Source organism: Cetorhinus maximus, chromosome 34 (genome assembly GCF_964194155.1).
Source record: "Cetorhinus maximus chromosome 34, sCetMax3.hap1.1, whole genome shotgun sequence".
NCBI classification, from domain to species: domain Eukaryota; kingdom Metazoa; phylum Chordata; class Chondrichthyes; order Lamniformes; family Cetorhinidae; genus Cetorhinus; species Cetorhinus maximus.
The window spans coordinates 10,910,607-10,936,072 of NC_135912.1; the positions used below are offsets into that span (position 1 = coordinate 10,910,607).

At 45.8% G+C, this 25,466-nt stretch overlaps 1 protein-coding gene across 1 annotated transcript in view; it reads right to left on the reverse strand.

Moving 5' to 3' along the window:
• The window catches only part of LOC144671722 (chromodomain-helicase-DNA-binding protein 3-like), a 100,334-nt gene that overhangs the window by 23,575 nt on the left and 51,293 nt on the right, over nucleotides 1-25,466 (reverse strand). Inside the window, exons 25-37 of the mRNA XM_078533734.1 lie at nucleotides 15,962-16,139; nucleotides 12,521-12,607; nucleotides 11,870-11,955; nucleotides 10,110-10,243; nucleotides 9,864-10,008; nucleotides 8,910-9,075; nucleotides 8,409-8,518; nucleotides 6,815-6,962; nucleotides 6,551-6,664; nucleotides 6,061-6,156; nucleotides 4,988-5,119; nucleotides 2,756-2,864; nucleotides 874-1,006 (exon numbers count right to left, since the gene is read on the reverse strand). Coding sequence (XP_078389860.1) covers nucleotides 874-1,006; nucleotides 2,756-2,864; nucleotides 4,988-5,119; nucleotides 6,061-6,156; nucleotides 6,551-6,664; nucleotides 6,815-6,962; nucleotides 8,409-8,518; nucleotides 8,910-9,075; nucleotides 9,864-10,008; nucleotides 10,110-10,243; nucleotides 11,870-11,955; nucleotides 12,521-12,607; nucleotides 15,962-16,139 — 1,638 coding nt within the window. The remainder of the gene's footprint in view (nucleotides 1-873; nucleotides 1,007-2,755; nucleotides 2,865-4,987; nucleotides 5,120-6,060; nucleotides 6,157-6,550; nucleotides 6,665-6,814; nucleotides 6,963-8,408; nucleotides 8,519-8,909; nucleotides 9,076-9,863; nucleotides 10,009-10,109; nucleotides 10,244-11,869; nucleotides 11,956-12,520; nucleotides 12,608-15,961; nucleotides 16,140-25,466) is intronic.

Below are 25,466 nucleotides of genomic sequence, written 5' to 3' on the forward strand. Positions count from 1 at the left end.
GAGGCTAGGAATCGTGCAATGAGTAACTCACCTCCTGACTCCCCAAAGCCTGTCCACCATCTACAAGGCACAAGTCAGGTGTGCGATAGAATAACCTCCACTTGCCTGGATGAGTGCAGCTCCCACAACACTGAAGAAGGTGGATATCATCCAAGACAAAGCAGCCCGCTGGATTGGCACCACATTCACAATCATTCACTCCCTCCAACGGCAACGCACAGTAGCAGCAGTGTGTACCATCTATAAGATGCACTGCAGGAACTCATGACAGCTCCTTAGACAGCACCTTCCAAACCCACGACTGATAGCATCTAGAAGGACAAGGTCAGCAGACACATGGGAACGCCACTAACTGGAAGTTCCCCTCCAAGTCACTCACCATCCTGACTTAGAAATATATCCTTCCTTCACTGTCGCTGGGTCAAAATCCTGGAACTCCCTCCCTAACAGCACTGTGGGTGTGTCTACACCACATGGACTGCAGCGGTTCAAGAAGGCAGCTCACCATCACCTTCTCAAGAGCAATTAGGGATGGGCAATAAATGTTGTCCGAGCCAGCGACACCCATGAATGAATAAAAAAAACCCTACCTGGTTTCTAAACTGTGGAATTAACTCCCTAAACCTCTCTATTCCACTCTCAAGGTGCTCTCCTCTTTTAAGACGCCCACTAAAACCTAATTCTTTGACCAAACTTTCAGTCATCCGCCTTAATGTTTCTCAGTATCAAATTTTGTCTGATAATGCTCTTGTGATATTTCACTATTAAAGGAATGATATAAATGCAAGCTCTCGTTTCTCCTCTCTTGGCCAGACATGCCTCACACCATCTTTCCCTGCACGTACAATTGTTTTAAATTATCACACCGCTCACCTTGAACCGTCGGGCAAGAAATTTGTTCTTCATCTCCAGGAAGTTTCCTTTGTTCACTTCCAGCTTGAAAGGTTCATTGATGATGGCGAACCGGGCATCGTTCTGAATGTCCTGCCACCGGGCATAGCCATATCTGCTGGGAGTTCAGGGGCACTTCCTCCCAAAGTACAATCGAACCATCTGGTTGCCATTGTTACAAATATGAGGTTTTCTAAGATTGCTATGTTTTGGGGACTGCGTCTTCAATTTAGGATAAAAATGGAGCAATGAAGGAGATTATGTGACCTGTTCTGAATTCTGCTGACAGCAAGCCTGAGTAGCTTAGGTGTTAAAGATTAAAGGGGGGGGGTGCCCCCCAACATTGTTTACAGGTGTAAACACCTTGCACCCTCCCAATAAAATAATGACCAAAGTATCTGCACGGATGGTGGATAGATTGCTCGTCTCCAAGTCCTACAAAAGTATTAGGAATGTCAGGTTTGTAAACGGTTATACTTTAAACTGTCTATTTAGTTTCAAGATAGCATGAGGTTTTGTGTCTAAAAAACAGCTAATTAAAATTTCTACCTGGTTACCAGGCCATGTTGCCATGGAGTTAGGATTTGACAGGGGGAGAGTCCAGGTGGTGGGGGGGGGCACTGTAGGATCAGTTTACAAGGAGTTTTCTTAAAACACCACTGAACCTCACAGACAGGGTCAGTCTGTCAGAATCTGAGCGCGCGCGCCAGCAGTTAGAGAGTTAGAGGCAGCACGCAGGCACGTGGCAAATGACCTCTGGTTCACCATTCAAGAACGTGGGCAGAGCTCACACTCGGATTGAAGAAGTCGAGTTTGTGAGGATTTAAAGGAGACTGGAAGATTCACCTGGCTTTGGCTAGAAGGAGGAATCTCCAGCTTAACTCTAACCATAAAAGCCAGTTCAGGGATTAGAAATGATCCAGCTAGAAGAGAGAAAGAAGGGAAGCAAGCTCTCAGGATTTCAGAATCAACTGGACTGGTTCCGGAAGAAGTGTCTACTTAAGAGACAGAGTAAAGTAGGACCATGGAGGGAGAGTTTTGGTTGTTTGAAATGTTAAATGAGGGATCTTTTCTGTAGTTTAGAGTATAAGTTGCCTACTGAAATGGCGGTGAGTCAATGTTGTTATTAGTTTGTGCCAAAGTCTTAAAACATAAAATCTTGTCCTTTAAGCTGGCCACTGGAAATTTGAATTTCCATTTAAAAAATATTGGTGTCTCAGGGGATTGTAACACCACACAAATTTAGGACAGTGGCACAGAGAGAGTAGAGTGCAGCGACTATGATTTCTTGTTCCCTGTTGTTTGTCCCCTTCTCCCCTAGACCCTAGCTGGAATCCGATTCCACAAGTGTTGGCTGCTCTCAAACATCGCACCCAAACAAACATCCTCTTCCCAAGCCAGGCTCAACAGCAACTATTGGCAGGGCATTCAGTCAAGAGGGTGTCACAGTGAAAACTGATCGTTGCGCACAAACTGTGTCAACACAGTTGCAATTTCCAGCAGGAGTCACCAAATACCTGACCCAATGGGACAGTGAAGAGGGTGCTTTACTCTGTATCTAATCCTGTGCTGTACCTGTCCTGGGAGTGTTTGATGGGGACAATGTAGAGGGAGCTTTACTCTGTATCTAACCCTGTGCTGTACCTGTCCTGGGAGTGTTTAATGGGGACAGCGTAGAGGGAGCTTTACTCTGTATCTAACCCCGCGCTGTACCTGTCCTGGGAGTGTTTGATGGGGACGGTGTAGAAGGAGCTTTACTCTGTATCTAACCTGTTGCATTACCTTCACGAATTTATAAATGGACCAAACCCTTGACTTGACCTTGGCAGTGTGTCTTCAGTGAGTGCAACAAGCGAAAGGATACACCACAATACCAGAGAGCAGCCAAAAGTCATGTCGACGATGCCAGATTTCAGACACTTTCCCAGAGGATATTGCAGCCCTCTCCTCATTCTGCCACAGCGTATGCAGCTCTGTTAAGAGAGGCACCATGATCAACATCCATCCAAAAATGTTACTGAGTCATTAGCATCTCTGTCCCAGCCAACACTGTGGGTCGGCAGGATGTTCAGTCACCTGGCTCATTCCAGTGAGTGATGAAAAGCTCAGCAGCACAAGCCGTGGATAGTAGTCAGTCAGACGGGCAGCGCAAGCCATGGATAGCAGTCAGTCAGACGGGCAGCGCAAGCCGTGGACAGCAGTCAGTCAGACGGGCAGCGCAAGCCGTGGACAGCAGTCAGTCAGACGGGCAGGCAGTCGGCAGCTCAAGCCAGGGATAGCAGTCAGTCAGACAGACAGGCAGTCGGCAGCACAAGCCGTGGATAGCAGTCAGTCAGACAAGCAGTAGGCAGCACAAGCCGTGGATAGCAGTCAGACAGACAGGCAGTAGGCAGCACAAGCCATGGATAGCAGTCAGTCAGACAGGCAGTAGGCAGCACAAGCCGTGGATAGCAGTCAGTCAGACAGGCAGTAGGCAGCACAAGCCATGGATAGCAGTCAGTCAGACAGGCAGTAGGCAGCACAAGCCATGGATAGCAGTCAGTCAGACAGGCAGTAGGCAGCACAAGTCGTGGATAGCAGTCAGTCAGACAGGCAGTAGGCAGCACAAGTCGTGGATAGCAGTCAGTCAGACAGGCAGTAGGCAGCACAAGCTGTGGATAGCAGTCAGTCAGACAGGCAGTAGGCAGCACAAGCCGTGGATAGCAGTCAGTCAGTCAGCATTGCAAGATGTGGATAGCAGTCAGTCAGACAGGCAGTAGGCAGCACAAGCTGTAGATAGCCGTCGGTCAGTCATGTAGTAGGCAGCATGAGCCGTGGATAGCAGTCAGTCAGCAGCGCAAGCCGTGGCTGATTTCAGCTCTCCTGAGCCTGGGGATAAGAGATCAAAGTATCCTCACAGCTGCTCCCTGCGAGGGGCACTGAAACAGATGGATCATTTGGCCTCATCTGTTCCAATATTCAATTACACCCTGCTTGATCTGTATCTCAATTCCATATCTTTACAAAACAAAATCAATCTCCAATTTTCAAATTACCACCCCCAGCCTTAACAGCTTTCTTGGGGAAGTGTTGTAGATTACCACTCCCCTTTGTGTGAAGAAGTGCTTCCTGACATCACCCAAGCTGCCTGGCTCTAATTTTAAAGTTCCACCCCTTCGTTCTGGACCACCCACCCCCAGCGACATCGCTCACCCCACCAGGGGAAATAGTTTCTCTCCATCAACCTTATTGAATCCTTTAATCATAAACATCTCAATTAGATCACACCTTCATCTTCTAACCTTGAGGGAATACAAGCCTAGTCTGTGCAACCTGTCATCGTTATTAAAACCTTTTACCAAGGGTTCATTCTGCTGAATCTGTGCAGCACCCTCTCCAAGGTCAATATAACCTTCCTGAAGTGCAGTGCCCAGGTCGGAATGCAGTGCTCCGAGTGGGATCTAACTAGAGCCCTGTACAGTGGTACAACTCCCAGCCCTGTGAAAACCAGTCCCTCTCAATATCTCATTAAGATCAGATCAGTGAACAACATCGACAAAGGTCCTTCCACCACATGGCAATTTGGCTCGCCTATGAAAGTACCATGGGTAGAATTCTACTTTAAAATCCTTTTTAAAAAAATTAAATGGTAACCGTTTCCCATCTGCATTGGTTACCAGGTGACAAGCCAAGATTCAGAAGAATGTGCAGGGCTCAGGGGAGAAAGCGGGGGAGTGGCACGAGGTAAATTGCTCCTATGGAGAGATGACACAGACACGTGGCAAATGACCTCCTTCTGTGCTGTAACAATTCTGTGATTCAGATCGATAGTTCCACACCCCCAGGATCTTTCCCTAACGTACACAATATTGTTTTCCTGAGTATTTCTCCAATTCCCCTTTTGAAAGTTCCTACTGAATCTGCTTCTACCGCCCTTTCAGGCAGCGCCTTCCAGATCACAACTCTTAAAAAAAAAATTCTCATCTCCCCCTTTGCTTCTTTTACCAATAATTTTAAGTCTGAATCCTCTGGTTATTCACCCTCCTGCCAGTAGAAAAGTGTTAAACAGTGGTCGGGAATATTCGAACTGTGCATTTGCTGCTGTGTGTGCAGTCACCTGTGAAGCCACCATCTGCGATGTTAAACATGAACTTGCACTTCTCCGTCCTGTCCTCCTCCCTCTTCCCATTGTTCTTGCTTTCATCCTTAGTGTTGTTGGATTTCATATCCTTCTCTGTTTTAGTCTCCTCTGCATTTATAAAAAGATAAAATAAGCAAAAGGAAGCAATATGCAGTGTTATTTGGTGAGTAACTCACCTCCTTACTCCCCAGAGCCTATCCACCATCTACAAGGCACAAGTCAGGAGTGTGATGGAATATTCCCCACTTGCCTGGACGAGCGCAGCTCCAACAACACTCAGAGCTCAACACCGTCCAGGACAAAGCAACCTGCTTAATTGGCACCACATGCATCACTGGTGCACCAGAGTTAGTGTGTACCACCTACTAAGTTACTTGACTAGACTACCCAAATACGTGACCTCAACCAGATACAGGGACAAGGGCAACAGATAGATAGGAACACCACCACCTGGAAGTTCTCCTCCAAACCACTCACCGTCCTAACTTGAAATATATCACCATTCCTTCACTGTCGCTGAGTCAAAATCCTGGAATGCCCTCCCTAACAGCACTGTGGGTGTACCTACACCACATGGACTGCAGCGGTTCAAGAAAGCAGCTCACCACCACTTTCTCAGAAACTAGGGATGGTTGCAGGGGGCGGGTGTGAGAGTGACAGTGACAGCAACAGCAAGGGCCCAGAAGGACGGCATGAAAGGCAAAACAACTGGATGCCCCACTCTTGATATAAGGGCCTAAGGTTTCACGAACACTTAAAAACCCTACACAAAACTAAACGCCAAGCACTGAAGGAGAAGTGGGTAACAAAACATATAGGCAGAATCAGTGTTCTAGAGGATTGCTATCAGAGACTGTTGCTCAAATGTCTGTTAAAGCCAGACTGATGGGGACTGTGTGTGTTTTGGACCGTATCACTGTTACCTTTCACCCTGTTGTTGAAGAGAACGATGGGGACTGTGTGTGTGTTGGGCAGTGTCACTGTTACCTTTCACCCTGTTCTCGAGGAGAATGATGGGGACTGTGTGTGTTGGACAGTATCATTGTTACCTTTCACACCAGCGTTTTCTGGCTCGGTGTTTTCTTTCACCTCCAAGTTTGCATCAGCTTTTTCACCTGGAGTTTCCCCGCCACTCCGTTCAGCCTCTATAGTTAAAGTGAGAACAGTCAGGACACGGCTACACAGTAAATGCTCATACTGTGGATAACTCATTGTTCATTTCCGTTTCATCCTCTCTGAACATCAGTGTAGATAAACTGCAGAGGGACTGCTCTGCTGCAAGGATCACCCGCAGCAGGGGTCGCTCCACCAGATGGCCCACCCCCGCATTAGTCAAGTAGTCATTTCTCACCCTCTGGGCCTGGTCAGACAACATTAGCAGGGCCTTAAAGCTCCCATCTTGTCCTTAACTCGTCTTTAAATGCTCCTGTTAAGTACATTGAAACAGGAGGTGGTCAGTCGTTCCCCTGAGCCTGTCCTTTTATTCAGTCAGGCCATGATTTGTAACTAACTCCATTTAGCCATCTTTGTTCCATTTACCCTGATAGCTCTTCCCTCTCAGCTCCTCCCTCTCAGCAGAAGACTCTGGACAGTAATCAGCAATAGGAATGCTGAGCGACTTCTCCCTGTTATCCCCTCCTTCTTTCCATCTCCCTGCAGAGTACAACAAACACTGTTTATCAATCAGCATACCTTCAGTACAAACAATCAGCTTCCTCCTTCAGGTAATGCTAAACAATCCTGTTTCACCCAGTCTCTCTCACCCCACATATTCCCTTGAGCATCTCTGATCTGGTCTGGTACCTTGTTTCTCATCTTTGGACACCGGCTCCTGTCCCTCTATATCGGCACTCTGCTTCTCCTCTTCTGGCTGCTCTTTAACATCTTCACTAACTGGAGGCTGGGTCTCAGCTTTTTCAGTGACCACAGGATCTTCCTCTGTACTGGGAGTCTAAGGAGGAACATTAACATGCACATGATTGCCGAAGGAATAACTGAGAAGCTTTAAGAAATTAAAGGGCAGCACTGCACAGTAAAGTGCTCAAACAAATGTACACAAAGGGTTAAATCAGACATCAGTCTTCACTAATTTCTCTTCATATTATTTATACTCCCAATCTGATAAGGAGAATAGGGAGAAACTGTTTCCAATGGCAGGAGGGTCAATAACCAGAGGGGCGCGGATTGAAGAGAATCGGTAGAAGAACCAGAGGGGGAGATGAGAGGAATTTTTTTTATTAAACACTGAGTTATTGCGATCTGGCACCTGCTGCCTGAAAGGGCAGCAGAAGCAGATTCAATCAGAACTTTCAAAAAGGGAGTTGGATCAATATTTGAAAAAAGAGGAACTTGCAAGGCTATGGGGTAAGAGCAGGGGCGGGGGGAAAAGAGTGGGACTAATTGGATAGCTCTTTCAAAGAGCTGGCACAGGCACAATGGGCCGAATGACCTGTGCTGTAAGATTCTACTGTATTGTAGTCATAGCAATCATTAGCCCTTTAAGTGAGAAAATACAAGTCAGTTTAGATGCAGTGACCACTAAGCTATTGAATGAAAACTAAATGGAAAGCAATGGTCAGTTTAGACAAGGAAATTCATTAGAAGACATTTCATTGCGTATACTTCAAACAGCTTTCATTAGCTGGTGACAGATTCTGCAGAAGTGACTACATAACAGATGGAGAAACTCCTTTCGTCCATAGATTTGCTAAGTTAGGGAGAGCAGTCAAGCATTGAGAACCAGAGATTTAAGGTAACTGATAAAAGAAGCAAAAGCGATATGAGAAAAGATTTTTTCACACAGCGAGTGGTTTGGGTCTGTAATGCACTGCGTGAGTGTGTGGTGGAGGCAAGTTCAATCAAGATAGTCAAGACGGAATTAGATGATTATTGGAAAAGAAATAATGTGTAGGGTTACGGGGAGAAGGCAGGAGAATGGCACTAGGTGAAATGCTCATTCATAGAGATGGTGCAAGCAGGATGGGCCAAATGGCCTCCTTCTGTGCTGGAACAATTCTGTGATTGTGTGATGGAGATCGGAATCTATGGCTGCTAGGCCGGACACGATTATATCAGCACTGAATGAAAAAAACATGAAAAGTTTGACATGGAGGGGGTGAGAAAAAGGTGGATGTTGGAACAAATTCTGGTCTGGTCAAAGCTCAGACTGTATCACATCTGAATTCTCCAGCCTGAACTTGGAAGGTTGCATCAATTAAGCTGCTGTTAAAGCAAATGTTTAACAAACCCGTGACATTTCGGGCTGCGAAGCCTATTATTTTGTGGAGTAGATTGTACATAAGATCATAACGTCTCTAACATCAGCTAGCCTCCCTCCCCATCCCAACAAACAACCTTCCCCAGCCTTTTTGTGGTCTTTATTTAGAACATAAACTACCTCCAGTTCCATCTTTTCACCACCATTTGCCTCTTCCTCTTTGGCATCCGTCACTTCCTTTTCAGCAGGAGTTCCACTTCCCTCCAATTTATCACTTGGGGCAGGAGTCGCTGGTTATTCAAAAAGTAAACAAAAACATTTTTGTTAGAAACAATTGATCTGGTATGGGGGAAGTACTGTTGCGTACACTGCATTTCTCTTTGTACTTGGTTCGGAGGGAGTGGGGGTTATTGCTGTGTGCACAGTCTGTTTCTCCCTGTGTACTTGGTTTGTGGGTGTGTTTCAGGGGGTGGGGCAAGTGGGGGGGGGGCATTGATGTGTATACGGTCTGTTTCTCCGTGTACTTGGTTTGTGGGTGTGTTTCAGGGGGTGGGGCAAGTGGGGGAGGCATTGATGTGTATACAGTCTGTTTCTCTGTGTACTTGGTTTGTGTGTGTGGGTAGGGCGGGGCAGGGGAGTTATTGCTGTGTACACAATCTGTTTCTTGGTTTCTCTCTGTACCTGGTTTGGAGGTGCAGGGTGTGTTGCTGCAGCTGGGTTCTGGTGTTGTCGTTGCTGTCTTCAATACAGGGGATGAGGCTCTGGATGACTTCTTGGAATCGGCAGTGACCTCTGGGATAAGCTCCGGCATGCTCCACTTCCCATTGATGTGTTCAAATTCCTGCACCTGACACCAAAGCAAAGGAGACATGAAGGTAAGTGACCCATCCACTGCCTGCTGAGCCAGCCATGGTCATTGTACACCACCATCACTGAGGGCAGTCAGGATGAGGCCAGGGCAGAAGAGGCAGTGGGGGCAACAAGGACATGAGTTAGGCAGAATCTACCCCCTCTGAAATTACTGATCGGCCAGAACCTTGGGATGAGACACATTCAGGAATCCACCTGACCTTTTCCTATTTATTCCTGGGAAGCTGAGCAACACGATGGGGCAGTTCTTAATGCCCAGTTTTAGTTGTCTCCAACTGATTAAGAATGAACCACACAGTGTGAAACTGGAATCATGAGTAAGGTAGTCTGAGTGACAGCTCCCTTTAACTTTGGGGTTTGATTAATGATAATCTTTTCTGTTCCTGTGCCAGCCCGCAACTGACCAGGTTTATTGAATTCGCTTTTACAACTCACTAACTCTGGGATCTGAACAAGGTGTCGGGTCGTCAGGAACCGTTAGACTAGAGTAACCGGGAAACTACCTGACCCATCAGTCCAGGCACAGAAACAGGAAGAGTTTTCTACACCACAATCAGCAGCACGCCAGCAAATTTCTTTTCAACATTAGCCCATCTTTCCCTTTCTGATGCTGCTGGGCGTTGTGCAGGAAAATGGTGCGTTTGCTTTCAAAGCTTAGTCACTTTATCTAGGCACATCATGTTTATGTCAATGCATTGTGACAGTCATCTAGCCGTCTGGTCCCACTGTCATCCACATGCATTTTCCCAACAGTTTGGCACTAACCTTCTTTTTCACCAGTGACATGACTCCTATCCTGGTTAGGACCTGCTGCCGAGAGAGACCCTCTCGAGGCACTCCGTCTGCAAATGTCTCTGCACCATCAGCCCCAGGTTCACATAAGTGTCTCATGAAGAGGGACACGTAAGCTCTACGAACAAACACAGAGGCCTGAGAATGCTCACTGGACAAACAGGTTTACGTGCACACGCACAGTAAGATTTCCAATATGAAGCACAAAGGCAGACTCACTTGAACTCCTTCTCGCTCTTGCCTCGCAGATCTCTGACCAGCCACTGGGAGTTGAAGGCATCCTGAGGAGGCATTCCCCACCTCATCACTGCATTGAGGAAGGCCTTCCTCTGACGAGTGTTAAATCCTAAAACCTGTCGGGGGCGGGGGGGTGGGGAAAGATTTCAAAAGGAGAGATATCAGCCCGGGAGAGGCATTCCCTTGCTTCGCGTGGCCGCTAACTTGATGGTGGAAGGCAGCCCAGCCTGAAGTCCACGGACATATGTTTTAGGCTGAATGTGCCCATCCATAGCCCAGGAGCCCCAAGGCACCTCAAGTATGGTAACTCAGCAGTTTGGAGGTCAAAACCATGCATAACCTGGCACTGTGCCAGGTAAGCAGCATATCACGCAGTGTTGCCACACCTTTGATCACTGCTGAACTTCCTTCTCTGCCCCGCTCAAGTACCTGTTTCTAATGGAAACTGGGATTTCTGCCATCAGTAAAGCCAAAAGGTGGTCATTATGTAGTCACTGACCTCAGTGCAAATTCTCACCCCCCCCACCCACCCCCACAAACACTGCAGCCAGAGACTGCAGCAACTGTACTGTGGTGGTTTGCAGGGCAGACTCTTTTTAGGCTGCCTGCGGAAGTCCTTTACACAGTTTTATGTTTGTCCTGTATGAGGGAAGGGGCCGGGTCTCAAGACCCCCTCTAGGAAATCAAGACAGTCAACATCAGTCAGTGACTAATTCACATGAGTAAGGCTATCATCACTTGGCAAACAACTCAAACAGAGCAGTACAGCTCTACTGAACTCCATCCCACTGCCCACGCTCTCTCCCACCAGTCATCCCCTAGTAATGGGCAATCCAACCGCTGATACCAGTGATGCGGGCCTGCTTCAGAAGAAGTGGTCTTATGCCACTTTGGACTCCAGCCAGTGTGAAAACAATGATGGGAAAGGCCTAGGAACTTTATAAATGCTAACAGCTCTCCTGTGGCACTACTCCCAAAGATTCTCTCACACACTGTTTTATAAGGGCAGGACGAAAACCAGAATGCTGACTGCTATTTCATAAACCAAGTGAGGCAAGTCAGAGTTTAACTGCCCTTCGAGTTATGGGTTTGGAACCCAGAATGAAATGCTTGGCTGTTTATTCCATGCATGATTGACAATCGTCAGAGGTTACAGATATCCTGGCTCCTGTCACAGGAGGTATTAACACATGAAGGGGTTTCTGGCTTTCTTTGATCATGCTTTATCAGAGAATCATTGAATGGAATAGCACAAAAAGGAGGCCAATCAGTCTGTTATGTCTGTGCCAGCTCTCTACAAAAGCAATTCAGCAAGTACCATTCCCACTATGATGAGAAACACTGGCACTGAAATTTGCACAAACACTGCCAATTAAACTGTGACAGCTAGACTGGCAGATGAGGGAACTGTTTCAATCAGGCAAATGCCCTAAAAGTAAAATTGAAATGTAGAATATAGGTATAAAGAAAACACGGTTAGTAGCAGGAATGAATAGTTAAGGTCAGAAGTAGTCAGGTATCTGCTGGTACAGTTCTCCCATTACCAAGACAGCAGGACTCTCCTTGCATCGCAGTACAAATTGATTGCACATCATTGTAGTACCAACCATGGGAAGTTACAGCACAAGAGGTGGTCCTTCAGCCCATCATATCTGTGCTGGCTCTTTGCTAACGCAATGTAAAGCTATTCTAACTACCCACGCTCCCCAGTAGGCCTGCATCGTCCTCCACTAATCAGTTACCTCAATGTTCCCACCAACTCGAGCCAGCAAAGGTGGAAGCGGTTTGTCCTTCTCACCCCGGAGCTGACGTTTGGATTGCCGGCGACCTTGAGGGACAAAAGGAAACATTTTAAACTGCAGGCTTTTATGCATCTATTAGCAAGTACTTGGCTCAAAATCCTGGAACTCCCTTGCTACCTGCACCCTGGGTGTTCCTACAACACATGAACTGCATGTTCTCAAGTGCAATTAGGTATGGGTAATAAATGCTGGTCTAGCCAGCGACGCCCACATCCCAAAATAAAAAGGGAAATTGCAACCCACATACAATCCCATCACAGTGTATCCTCTCCGCCCTCTCTACAAACAGTCTAGACTGCGGAGTCTAGGGTCCACCCTCTCTATATACAGTCCCATTACAGAGTACACACTCTCTGCCCTCTCTACATACAGTCCCATTACAGAGTGTACGCTCTCCGCCCTCTCTACATACAGTCCCATTACAGAGTGTACGCTCTCCGCCTTCTCTACATACAGTCCCAGTACAGAGAGTGTAGGGTCCACCCTCACTATACACAGTCCTGTCAGTGTCTGTCACCTCTTCAAACAAAAAAAAACAGCCAAATGCTAACTGATGATCTGCAATCGAGGGAATGACAATTTTAAAGGCACCTTCAGGTCTTTCGTCAAAGTCTTCATCTTCCTCCTCTGAACCAACTGAATATTCTGATTGGTTGTCTGAAACATCATCTTGCCAGTCTGCAACATTAGAAACAGAAGTTCATTACTTGTCTTTTTAACTTGTGGTTTTTAAAAAAAAACACAGGATTCCCTACGCTATTATAGTTTTATTTTGGCCCTCCTGCATTACGGGTTTGGGTCAAGTAACCTTCAAGCTGAGCTGTAACCTTTCAAGCCATGAGATTGAGGAGATTGTTGGATCTAACAACCTGGAAACTGTTCTCGCTGTCAAATTCTGTTTCCATTCTAAAACTCCAGGTAAGAACGAAATCTGGTGCTGCTTAGGAGCTAAAACTGACCAAAATTGTACAAGAGGCTCCACAGGAATTGGTGCAGAACCCAACTCCTGCTATGGAGCCCAAAGCGATGGATGCAAAACATAAAACAATTGTTAACATTCAAGGGAGCACATTTAGCAACACTACTGACCGAGTCCTAAAGGACATAGATACTAGACTGGGTCTACGGCAGGCGAGGAGGGAATCAACAAGAGAGAAAAACTTGACCTCGTCCTCGCCAACTTGCCTGCCACAGGCATTTGTCCATGAGAGTACTGGAAGGAGTGACCAGTGCACAGTTCGTGTGGAGACAAAGTCCCATCTTCGCATTGAGGATATCCTCCATTGTGTCGTGTGGCACTACCACCGTGCTAAATGGGATAGATTGCGAACAGGTCTAGCAACTCAAGACTGGACAACCATGAGGTGCTGTGGACCAATGTTCTGGCAAAATGTATAACGAGAGCGATGGATAGGGTTTTAAACTAAATAGTGGGGGCGAGGGAACATGTGAAGGAAGATATGGTAAATTAAAGGAAAAGGAGAAGGCAAGAGAGCATGATAGCAATAAGAGTAAAGACAATCAGAGCATGACAGAATTCAAGTTAAGAGTGTGCCAGCAGATAAAGCCAGAGTTTTCCAAAAAAAAAGTGAAATGACAGAACTAAAGGCTCTGTATCTGAATGCTTATAGCATTCATAACAAAACAGATGAATTGTTAGCTCAAATAGAAATAAATATGTATGACCTGACAAAGACGTGGCTGCAAGATGATCAGTGCTGGGACCTGAGTATTCAAGGGTACTTGACATTTCGGAAGCTAGTGGTGGGGTTGCTCTGTTAATATTGAGAAATGACTGTAGTTATAAAGATCAAGATGTAGAATCAGTTTAGGTACAGGTAAGAAATGGCCAAGGGAAGAATCAATTGTGGGAGTAATTTACAGGCCGCCCAACAGTAATGACGCTGTAGGATAGAGTATACAGGGAGAGATAACGTGGGCTTCTAAGAAAGGCGCTGCAATTATCAAGGATGATTTTAATCTACATATAGATTGGACAAATCAGATTGGCAAAACTAGCGTGGAAGATGAGTTCATGGAGTCTTTTCATGACAATTTCTTAGAGCAGCATGTTCTAGAGCCAGAGAGCAGGCTATTCTAGGCCTGGTATTGTGCAATGAGGCAGGATTAATTAATGACTTCATAGTAAAAGAGTCTCTAGATAGTAGTGATCATAACATGATTGAATTTTGCATTCAGTTTGAGGAAGAGTGGGTCTAAAGGCAATTGCAAGGGTATGAAGACCGAGCTGGCTAAAGTCAATTGAAAACAATTGATGCAGTGGCAGATATTTAAAGGGGACATTTCAGAATACTCAAAGATACATTCCAGCGAGAAAGAAAGACTCTAGCAGTCAAACACACCATCTGTGGCTATCTTTGACATCAAGGTAGTATCAAATTGAAAGAAAAAGCGCATGATTCTATGAAGGTTAGTGGTAGGTCAGAGGATTGGACAGGATTTCAAAACCAGCAATGAATGACTAAAAAAAGTAATAAGGCGGGAAAAATTAGAGTATGAGAGAAAGCTAGCTAGGAACAGGAGAACAGATGGTAAGAGTTTCTATAAGTATTTCAAAAAGAAAAAAGTAAAGTGAGCATGAGCATGGGTCCTCGAGAGAGCGAGTCTGTGGAATAAATATTGGGAAATAAGGAAATGGCAGAAGCACTGAACAGAATGTGCATGTGTGCGCGTGTCTTAAAACAATTACAATCACCAGGGAAAGAGTACTGAGAAAGCTATTAGAACTGAAGGCTGACAAGTCGCTGGGTCCTGGTGGTTTTCATCCTCGAATCCTAAGACAAAAATGCTGTGCATGGGCTATAATCTTCCAAAATTCCCTTGATACTGGAAAAGCCCCATCAGACTGGAAAAGCAGCAAATCTAACTCCTCTATTGAAGAAAGGAAGGAGACAGAAAGCAGGTAACTACAGGTCAGTTAGCCTAACATCTGTCATAGGAAAAAATGCTAAAATCAGGATGAATGGGTCTTCTTTGGATTGGCAAATTGTAACCAGCAGAGTGCCACAGGGATCAATGCTGGGGCCTCAAATATTTACAATCTAGTCAAGGAACTATCATATTTTTTCTAATTTTATTGTGGGATACTTTAAAGTAGACTTATATGTGTGTGTATGTGTGGCTAATTTAGTTAAACTAGAGACGATTAGACTGTAAGGTTTAAATTATCAAAGAAGTTAGGTGTAAAATAGGCATTTGAAATGGAGATGAATAAATCTAGGGCGAGGTCAGCAGATACAGGATGAATGAAATTTGCATTTTTAGATAAGTGGAGAAGCGTTTGATTTTTAAAGGGACTTGAAAAATGTTTACAACTGGCAAGATAAATAAGGCAAGGTTATTACATTGATTTTCCCCCAAAAGTGCTGGCCATAATGATAACACAAAAGATGGTTATATTCTGGGAAAATTAACTTCTAAAGACAAGTTGAAACAACGGGATTTATAGATCAAAAAGGGAGAAATATATTTATGGAAGGCTGTGGCGGTGTGAGATCTTGAAAGGTGGCTTGTGTGAAACAGACTGGAGGGAAAAGCCTCTAGCCACCCTGCAGAAGTTTGCTGTTCCAACAACCAAAGCTGTGTTAAAAGCCTTTGGAAATCCATTGTCCAGTGGGTGCTTGTGGTAATATTGCTGCATTACTTTATAAGTTTGGGATCTATTTAGACTGCTGCCTTGAAGAGGGTGTGTAGTTGGGAATCTGGTTAAGTAGAAATTTTGGGAACAGTTATAACTGTGTAATTGTAATCTTATGTGTGTTTAAGTTTGTTCTTCTTTTAAACTTAATTTTTAAAATCTCTAAAGGTGCTAGTGGACTCATTACTTCTGATTTCAATGCATAAGCCTTAACGTAATAAATACAAATTGCAAAATCACTGCGATAGCGTGGCCAAGTTTCCCTTGTGGATTTGCAAATACCATCTGCCATATCATAACAATCTATATAAGTGACGTGGATGAAGGGATCAAATGCAGGGAGCGCAGGGAAAACGCACAGTGCTGTTGTTTACCTTGATCCTCCTGGGCAGCGTCGTTGTAGTTGACCTGCTTGCGGACCCGCTTGCCCTTGCCAAGGTTCCTCGCAAGGTCCTCCTGCTGCTGCTCGTAGTGGTGCCGCAGCAACTTCTCCCAGTAATCAGGATCCACGTTCTCCTCTTGCTTGATAATCTCCCTCTCAATCTCCTCTTCCTGCAGGTGCACACAAAAAAAACCCAGTACACGTCAACAAGTTTCACAGCTGGTCAATCACAATTGTACCTGTGAGAACTAAGTGTCTGCAGACTTCAAGATGCTCAGCAATGCCTCTTGTAAGAATAGGTGTAGCATGTAGAATAACCATTGTAAGCTTCTCTTAATATATACACATGCACTGACAAATGATTCAGCAGTGGTTATAAAGTCTAGCAGACATTACCTCTAACTGTTCATGAGAAGAGATAAGTAGTACATTTTCAAAAATTGCAGATGACCCAAATTTAGAGATACAGTTTAATACTGAGGACAACTGCAGCAAAATGCAAGACATTAATAAACTTGCAATAAATAACAAATAAGTTTCTCTGTAGATAAATAAGACGGAACTTATTTTGGTAGGGGGATTAAACAGGGCACATTCTTGGAAATTAAGAGCCTAAATGGAATACTGGAGGCACAGCTGCACAAATTTAAGTACCAAAACAGGCTAACAAGACCACCAAAAATGTTAATAAAACACAGGGATTCATTTTGAGGGAGGTAGAATTGAAAAGCAGAGAAGTTATATTTAAATCGCATGGAACCTTGATTGGACCACACTTAGTATTGTGCACAGTTCTGGTCTCCATTTTACAAATATACAGAGGCACTGTAAAGAGCAAAAAAGACCAACAGGCTGATACCAGAATTGAAATGCTATGAACATCAGGGAAGGCCGAACAGATTGGGGATTTTCTCTCTAGAAAGGAAAGTGCTGTGAAGTAAAAGAGATCATTGAGATTACAGACGAGGTCTGAATGGGGTAGATGCAGAAGATTTTCTGCTTACAGGAAACCTAAAAGGTGGGGGCATCAATATCAGACAGCCCCCAATAAATCCAAACAAGGGGACATCAATATCAGACAGTCCCCAATAAACCCAAACGAGGGAACATCAATATCAGACAGTCCCCAATAAACCCAAACAAGGGGACATCAATATCAGACAGTCCCCAATAAACCCAAACAAGGGGACATCAATATCAGACAGTCCCCAATAAATCCAAACAAGGGGACATCAATATCAGACAGCCCCCAATAAACCCAAACAAGGGGACATCAATATCAGACAGCCCCCAATAAACCCAAACAAGGGGACATCAATATCAGACAGCCCCCAATAAACCCAAACAAGGGGACATCAATATCAGACAGCCCCCAATAAACCCAAACAAGGGGACATCAATATCAGACAGTCCCCAATAAACCCAAACAAGGGGACATCAATATCAGACAGTCCCCAATAAATCTAATCAGGAATTCAGAAGCTTCTTTATTCAGTATGATGAGAATGTGGAACTTACTACCACATGGAATTTTTAAAATTCTTTCATGGGATGTGGGAGTCATTGGCTGGCCAGAATTCATTGCCCATTCCTAATTGTCCTTGAGAAGGTGGTAGTGAGCTGCCTCCCTGAACCGTTGCAGTCCATGTGGTGTACGTACAACCACAGTGCTGTTAGGGAGGGAGTTCCAGGATATTGACCCAGCGACAGTGAAGGAACGGCCGATATATTTCTATATCAGGATTGTGAGTGGCTTGGAGGGGAACTTCCAGGTGGTGGTGTTCCCATGTATCTGCTGCCCTTATCCTTCTAGGTGGTTGAGTCAGGGGTTTGGAAGGTGTTGTCGAAGGAGCTTGAATGTTTGATATGAATAGCATAGATGTTTGAGGATAGATGAGGGAGAACAGATGGATATGTTGATAAGAGAGAGTGGGAGAAGGTTCATGTGGAGCATAAACACCAGCACAGAGCAGATGGGCCAAATGGTCTTTTGCTGTGCTGTAAATTTGGTGAAACTTTCTAGAAAAAAAGTGTCACAGAACTATCAGTAAGAGTCACGTCTGGCGAGAACAACTTTATGTTATGAATATACTGGGAAGAGGCAAGCCATTGAAGGCCGGGTACTCATGCGGGAATGTCAAGAGTGTAGTAAACTACCAATACAGGGCGCATGCACAAGGACAACAGCTAACCTTATTGCTAACTTTCAAATATCAGTGTATGCTCAAAACATAATGATGTGTTGTACCCAAAATTTAATCCTATATAACTGACTGAAGCACTTTGCGGACTCTGACCCAACCTTGCCAAGGCGGCCAAGACAATAGCCCCTTGCAAACTCCTCAGCAATCCTTTGTACGTGAATTTTAATCAATGCCTATCATGTATATTTCACGTAAAGGGTTGTTTCATTATCTCATCGATTTAACATAAGGAATAGGAGCAGAAGGACGCCATACAGTCCCTTGAGCCGGTTCCACTATTCAATAAGATTACAGCTGATCTTCAGCTCCACTTTCCCACCCATTCCCCAAATCACTTGATTCCCTTCATGCCTAAAACTTGATCAATCTCAGACTCGAAAATATTCAACAACTAAGCAACGTGGGGTAGAGAATTCCAAAGATTCACAACTGAGTGAAGAAATTTCTTCTCATACTCCAGGCAACAGGGATACATGACAACATCTTACATAAACCCAAGCAGCCCTCCTACTTCAGGGACTGCATTTCCTAGCATCATATTCTTTACAGTCTTGAATTTAGTTTCCACTCCACTTCTCACTCGAAGGCGCTGTGGATAAACAGGCAGCTCTTTCAGAGATAAAAGCAAAGTACAGCAAATGCTGGAGTTTTGAAATAAAAACGCTAACCGCTGGCAGGACTCAGGAGGCCTGGCAGCAGCTGTGAAGAGAGAAATTGCTAATGTTTTGAGTCCGTATGACTCTTCTTCAGGAAGTTGTCATATTGGGCTCGAAACTTTAATTCCGTTTCTCTCTTCACAGATCCTGCCCGGCCTGCCGAGTTCTTCCAGCCTATTCAGGGAGCTGGCACAGGGGTGTTTAGCTAAACAGCCTCCTTCTGTGCTTCATGTTGGACCCTGTTGGGCATCTGTCTTGAAAGGCAATATATACAAGCTCTTTGCTTATTTACTGGCAGCAGTGCCTTCAGCTGCCTGGGCCCTAAGCTCTGGAATTTCCTCTCTACCTCGCTCTCCTCCTTTAAGAAGCTCCTTAAAACCGACCTCTTTGACAAAGTTTTTGGTCACCTGTCCTATCATCACACGTGGCTCTATGTTCAATTTTGGCCAATAACGCTTCTGTGAAGCACTCAGGAACACACTGTACTATGTTAAAAGATGCTATATCAAGGCAAGTTGTTGTTGGATGCCAGGCTATGCTGATACAAAGCGGAAGTGATGACCTGCATATGTTCAAAGGCCCCAGAAGCAGTAGCTCAGGGCACTGACTGCACTTGGCAGAGACACCAGAGGCCAATAGTGAAGACTGCAAGCTCTGGGCTACGGAGCTGGTTTTCAAGGCACCAAACCACAAGGAATAAGGGAAAAGAATGGCTGAGAAATATTCGAACATAAGATTCTAACTTAAAACAGAGAAGAACGTGGTGAGCTTTATCCTCATTTAAAGGGTTATGAATCTTTGAAATTCTTTACCCCAGAGGGCTGTGGACGTTCAGTCATTGAGTTATTCAAGATGGAGATTGATAAGCCTTTTGGATACTAAGGAAACAGGGGATATGGGGATAGTGCTGAAAGTGATGATTTTTAAAAATTCCTTTATGGGATGTGGGCTTTGCTGGCTAGGCCAGCATTTGTTGTCCATCCCTAATTGCCCCTTGAGAAGTTGGTGGTCAGCTGCCTTCTTGAGCCGCTGCAGTCCATGTGGTGTAGGTACACCCACAGTGCTATTAGGAAGGGAGTTCCAGGATTTTGACCCAGCGACAGTGAAGGAACAGCGATATATTTCCAAGTCAGGATAGTGAGTGACTTGGAGGGGAATTTCCAGGTGGTGGTGCTCCCATGTGTCTGCTGTCCTTGTCCTTCTAGATGATAGTGGTCATGGGTTTGGAAAGTGCTGTCTAAGGCACCTTGGTGAATTCTTGCAATGCATCTTGTAGATGGTACACACACTGCTGCTGCTGTGCGTCAGTGGAGGAGGGAGTGAATGTTTGTGGATGTGATGCCAATCAAGCAGACTATGTAGATTATCTGAATGGCTATAAATTGAGGGAGGGGAATGTGCAACGAGACCTGGGTGTCCTCGTACACCAGTCGCTGAAGGTAAGCATGCAGGTGCAGCAGGCGGTAAAGAAGGCAAATGGTATGTTGGCTTTCATAGCGAGGGGATTTAAGTACAGCAGCAGGGATGTCTTGCTGCAATTATACAGGGCCTTGGTGGGACCACACTTGGAATATTGTGTGCAGTTTTGGTCTCCTTATCTGAGGAGGGATGTTCTTGCTATAGAGGGAGTGCAGCGAAGGTTAACCGACTGATTCCTGGGATGGCGGGACTGACATATGAGGAGAGATTGAGTCTGTTAGGATTATATTTGCTGGAGTTCAGAAGAATGAGTGGAGATCTCATAGAAACCTATAAAATTCTAACAGGACTAGACAGGGTAGATGCAGGAAGGATGTTCCCAATGGTGGGGGAGTCCAGAACCAGGGTCACAGTCTGAGGATACGGGGTAGACCATTTAGGACTGAGATGAGGAGAAATTTCTTCACCCAGAGAGTGGTGAGCCTGTGGAATTCGCTACCACAGAAAGTAGTTGATGCCAAAACATTGCATGTTTTCAAGAAGGAGTTAGATATAGCTCTTGGGGCAAAAGGAAATGTGGAGAAAGCGGGAGCAGGCTATTGAGCTGGATGATCAACCATGATCAGAATGAATGGAGGAGCAGGCTCGAAGGGCCGAATGGCCTACTCCTATATTCTATGTTTCTATGTCCTGGACGGTGTCCAGCTTCTTGAGTGTTGTGGGAGCTGCACTCAACCAGGCAAGTGGGGAGTATTCAATCACACTCCTGTCTTATGCCTTGTAGTTGGTCGACAGGCTTTGGGGAGACAGGAGGGGAGTTACTCGTCACACAATTCCTAGCCTCTGACCCGCTCTTGTAGCCACAGTATTTATATGGCTAGTCCAGTTCAGTTTCTGGTCAATGGTAATCCCCAGGATGTTGATAGTGGGGAATTCAGTGGTGGTAATGACATTGAATGTCAAGGGGCGATGGTTGGATTCTATCTTGCTGGAGATGGTCATTGCCTGGCACTTGTGTGGCATGAATGTTACTTGCCACTTGTCAGCCCAAGCCTGGATATTGTCCCCCTTGGGCTGGGTTCTGAAGAAGAGTCATACATACTCAAAACGCTCACTCTGTCTTTCTCTCCATAGATGCTGTCAGACCTGAGTTTTTCCAGCAATTTTTGTTTTTGTTTGATTTCCAGTATCTGCAGTATTTTGCTTTTATCTGGATATTGTCCAAGTCTTGCTGCATTTGGACATGGACTGCTTCAGTATCTGAGTCGTCACAAATGGTGAACATTGTACAATCGGCAGCGAACATCCCCACTTCTGGCCTTATGGTGAAAGGAAGGTCATTGATGAAGCAGGTGAAGATGGTTAAGCTTAGGGCACTACCCTGAGGAACTCCTGCAGTGATGTCCTGTAGCTGAGAATACTGACCTCCAACAACCACAACCAGCTTCCTTTGTGCTAGGTACGACTCCAACCACTGGAAAGTTCTCCCCGATTCCCATTAGCTCCGGTTTTGCTAGGGCTCCTTGATGCCACACTTGGTCAAATGCTGCCTTGATGTCAAGGGCAATCACTCCCACTGGAACAGCTTGGCTAGGGCGCGCGGCAAGATATGGAGCACAAGTCTTCAGTACTATTGTCGGAATATTGTCAGGGCCCATGGCCTTTGCAGTATCCAGTGCCTTCAGCCATTTCTTGCTATCACGTGGAGTGAATCGAATTGGCTGAAGACTGGCATCTGTGGTGCTGGGGACCTCTGAAGGAGGCCAAGATGGATCATCACTCAGCACTTCTGGTTGAAGATTTTATGCTTTATCTTTTGCACTGCTGTGCTGGGCTCCTCCATCATTGAGGATGGGGATATTTGTGGAGCCGCCTCCTCCAGTGAGTTGTTTAATTGTCCACCACCATTCACGACTGGATGTGGCAGGACTGCAGAGCTTAGATCTGGTCCGATGGTTGTGGGATCGCTTAGCTCTGTCTATCACTTGCTGCTCAAGGCACGCATGTAGCCGTGTGCTATACCTTCACCAAGTTAAGAGATATGCCGGGCCATGAGGTTACAGATTGTGTTCGAGTACAATTCTGCTGCTGCTGATGCCACACAGCATGATGGAAGGTATCCTCAACATGAAGGCGGGACTTTGTCTCCACAATGACTGTGCGGTGGTCACTCCTACCGATAATGTCATGGACAGATGCATCTGCAGCAGGTTGGTGAGGATGAGGTCAAGCATGTTTTTCCCTCTTGTTGGTTCCCTCACCACCTGCCGCAGACCCAGCCTAGCAGCTATGTCATTTAGGAATTGGCCAGCTCAGTCAGTAGTGGTGCTACTGAGCCACTCTTGGTCCCCACCCAGAGTATATTCTGTGTCCTTGCCACCCTCAGTGCTTCCTCCAAGTGATGTTCAACATGGAGGAGCACTGATTCATCAGCTGAGGGAGGGCGGTACTTGGTAATCAGCAGGAGGTTTTCTTGCCCTCATTTGACCTGGTGCCACGAGACTTTTGGAGTCGATGTTGAGGACTCCCAGGGCAACTCCCTCCCAACCTCTGCTGGGTCTGTCCTGCCAGTGGGACAGGGCATACCCAGGGATGGTGATGGTGGTGTCTGGGACATTATCTGTAAGGTATGATTCCGTGAGGATGATTATGTCAGGCTGTTGCTTGACTAGTCTGAGACACAGCTCCCCTAAGTTTTGGCACTAGCCCGCAGATGTTTGTACAGAGGACTTTGCAGGGCCAACAGGGCTGCAACTGCCGTTGTCGTTACTGGTGCCGAGGTCGATGCCGGGTGGTCCGTCGGGTTTCATTCCTTTTTTGTGACTTTGTAGCGGTTTGATAAAGGACATTAGTGAACAAGATGGGTTTTTACAACAATCGACAATGGTTTCATGGTCATCATTAGACTTTTAATTCCAGATTTTTATTGAATCCAAATTCCACCATCTGCCGTGGCGGGATTTGAACCCAGGCCCCCAGAGCATTACCCTGGATCTCTGGATTACTAGTCCAGCGACAATACCACTACGCCATCACCTACCCCACGATATCACATAGAGTGAATCAAATTGGTTGAAGACTGATGATGGTGGGGATCTCTGGAAGGGGCCATGACGGGTCATTCACTCGGCACTTTGGCTGAAAATTGTTTCGAATGCTTCAGCCTTATCTTTTACATTGCTGTGCTGGGCTCCACCATCATTGAGGATGGGCACATTTGTGGATCTTCCTCCTCCAGTGAGTTGTTTAATTGTCCATCACCACGCACAACTGGATGTTTCAGGACTGCAGAGCTTAGGTCTGATCTGTTGGTTGTGGGATCGCTTAGCCCTGTCTATCACTGGCTACTTATGCTGTTTGGCATGTAAGTCGTCCTGTGTTATAGCTTCACCAGGTTGACACCTCATTTTTAGGTATGCCTGGTGCTGCTTCTGGCATGCCCTCCTGCACTCTTCAGTGAATCAAGGTTGATCCTCTGGCTTGGCGGTAATCGTAGCGTGGGGCATATGCCAGGCCATGAGATTACAGATTGCGGTTGAGTACAATTCTGCTGCTGATAGCCCACAGCGCCTCATGGATGCCCAGTCTTGAATTGCTAAATTTGTTCAATATCTATCCCATTTAGCACGGTGTTAGTGCCACACAACACGATGGAGGGTATCCTCAATGTAAACACAGGACTTTGTCTCCACATGGACTGTGCGGTGGTCACTCCTACCGATACTGTCATGGACAAGGCGCGAATCAGCAGAGGCAGGTTGGTGAGGATGAGGTCAAGTATGTTTTTCCCTCGTTGGTTCCCTCACCACCTGTCACAGACCCAGTCTAGCAGCTATATCATATAGGACTCGGCCAGCTCGGTCTGTAATGGTGCGACCGAGCCACTCTTGGTGATGGACACTGAAGTCCCCAAACCAGAGTACATTCTACGCCCTTGCCACCCTCAGTGCTTCCTTCAAGTGGTGTTCAACATTGAGGAGCACTGATTCATCAGCTGAGGGGGGGTGTGGTATGTGGTAATCAGCAAGAGATTTCCTTGCCCATATTAGATATGATGCCAGGACACTTCAAGGGATCCAGAGTTGATGTTGCGGACTCCAAGGGCAACTCCCTCCTGACTGTATACCACTGTGCCGCCACCTCTGCTGGGTCTGTCCTGCTGGTGGGACAGGGGATATCCAAGGATGCTGAAGATGGTGTCGGGGACATCGTATGGTATGATTCCTTGAGTATACGTCAGGCTGTTGTTCGACTAGTCTCTGAAACAGCTCTCCCAATTTTGGCACAAGCCCCCTGATGTTAGTAAGGACGACTTTGCAGGGTCGACAGGGCTGGGTTTGCCATTGTCGTTTCTGGTGCCTAGGTCGATGCTGGGTGATCTGTCCCGTTTCATTCCTTTTTTGAGACTGTAGTATTTTGATACAACTGAGTGGCTTGCTCGGCCATTTCAGAGGGAATTTAAGAATCAACCGCATTATTGTGGATCTGAAGTCACATGTAGGCCAAACCTGGCAAGGACGGCAGATTTCTTTCCCTAAAGGACATTAGTGAACCAGATGGGTTTCTACAACAATCAATAGTGGTTTCATGGTCATCATTAGACTTTTAATTCCAGATTTTTTTACTGAATTCAAATTCCACCATCTGCCACAGTGGGATTCGAATTCAGGTCCTGACAGCATTACCCTGGGTCGCTGGATTACCAGTCCAGTTGAGGTAGATCAGCCATGATCTTGCTGAATAACAGAGAAGGCTTGAAAGGTTAAATGGCCCTTCCCCTATTTCTCATGTCCTTTAGATAAAATATCCATTTGTTAGGAATTGAGGAACAGGGGGAGGCCATTCAGCTCCTCAAACCTGTTGCACCATTCAATTAATTCATGGCTGTTCTGTACCTTAACTCTATCCATCTCCCTCTTAGGTTCCATAACTTTCAATACCTTTGCCTGACAACAAAAAATTAGAAATTGCGGTTTCGAAATATTCAATTGCCCTCACTCTCAACAGGAGAGCACTTGAGAGGGCATGATTTGGCCGGGGTGGGGGTGGGGAGAGGATAGATATTACTTGTATAATCAATGCTTAATTGGCTGCAGATGGAGGACATTGATTGAGTTTTTGGTTGAGCCACTGGAACTGGGCTGTCGTTGAGAACCAGAGGAAATAGCTTTTCTCTGTTGACCCTATCAGCTCCTTAATCATCTGACTTAGACCAACC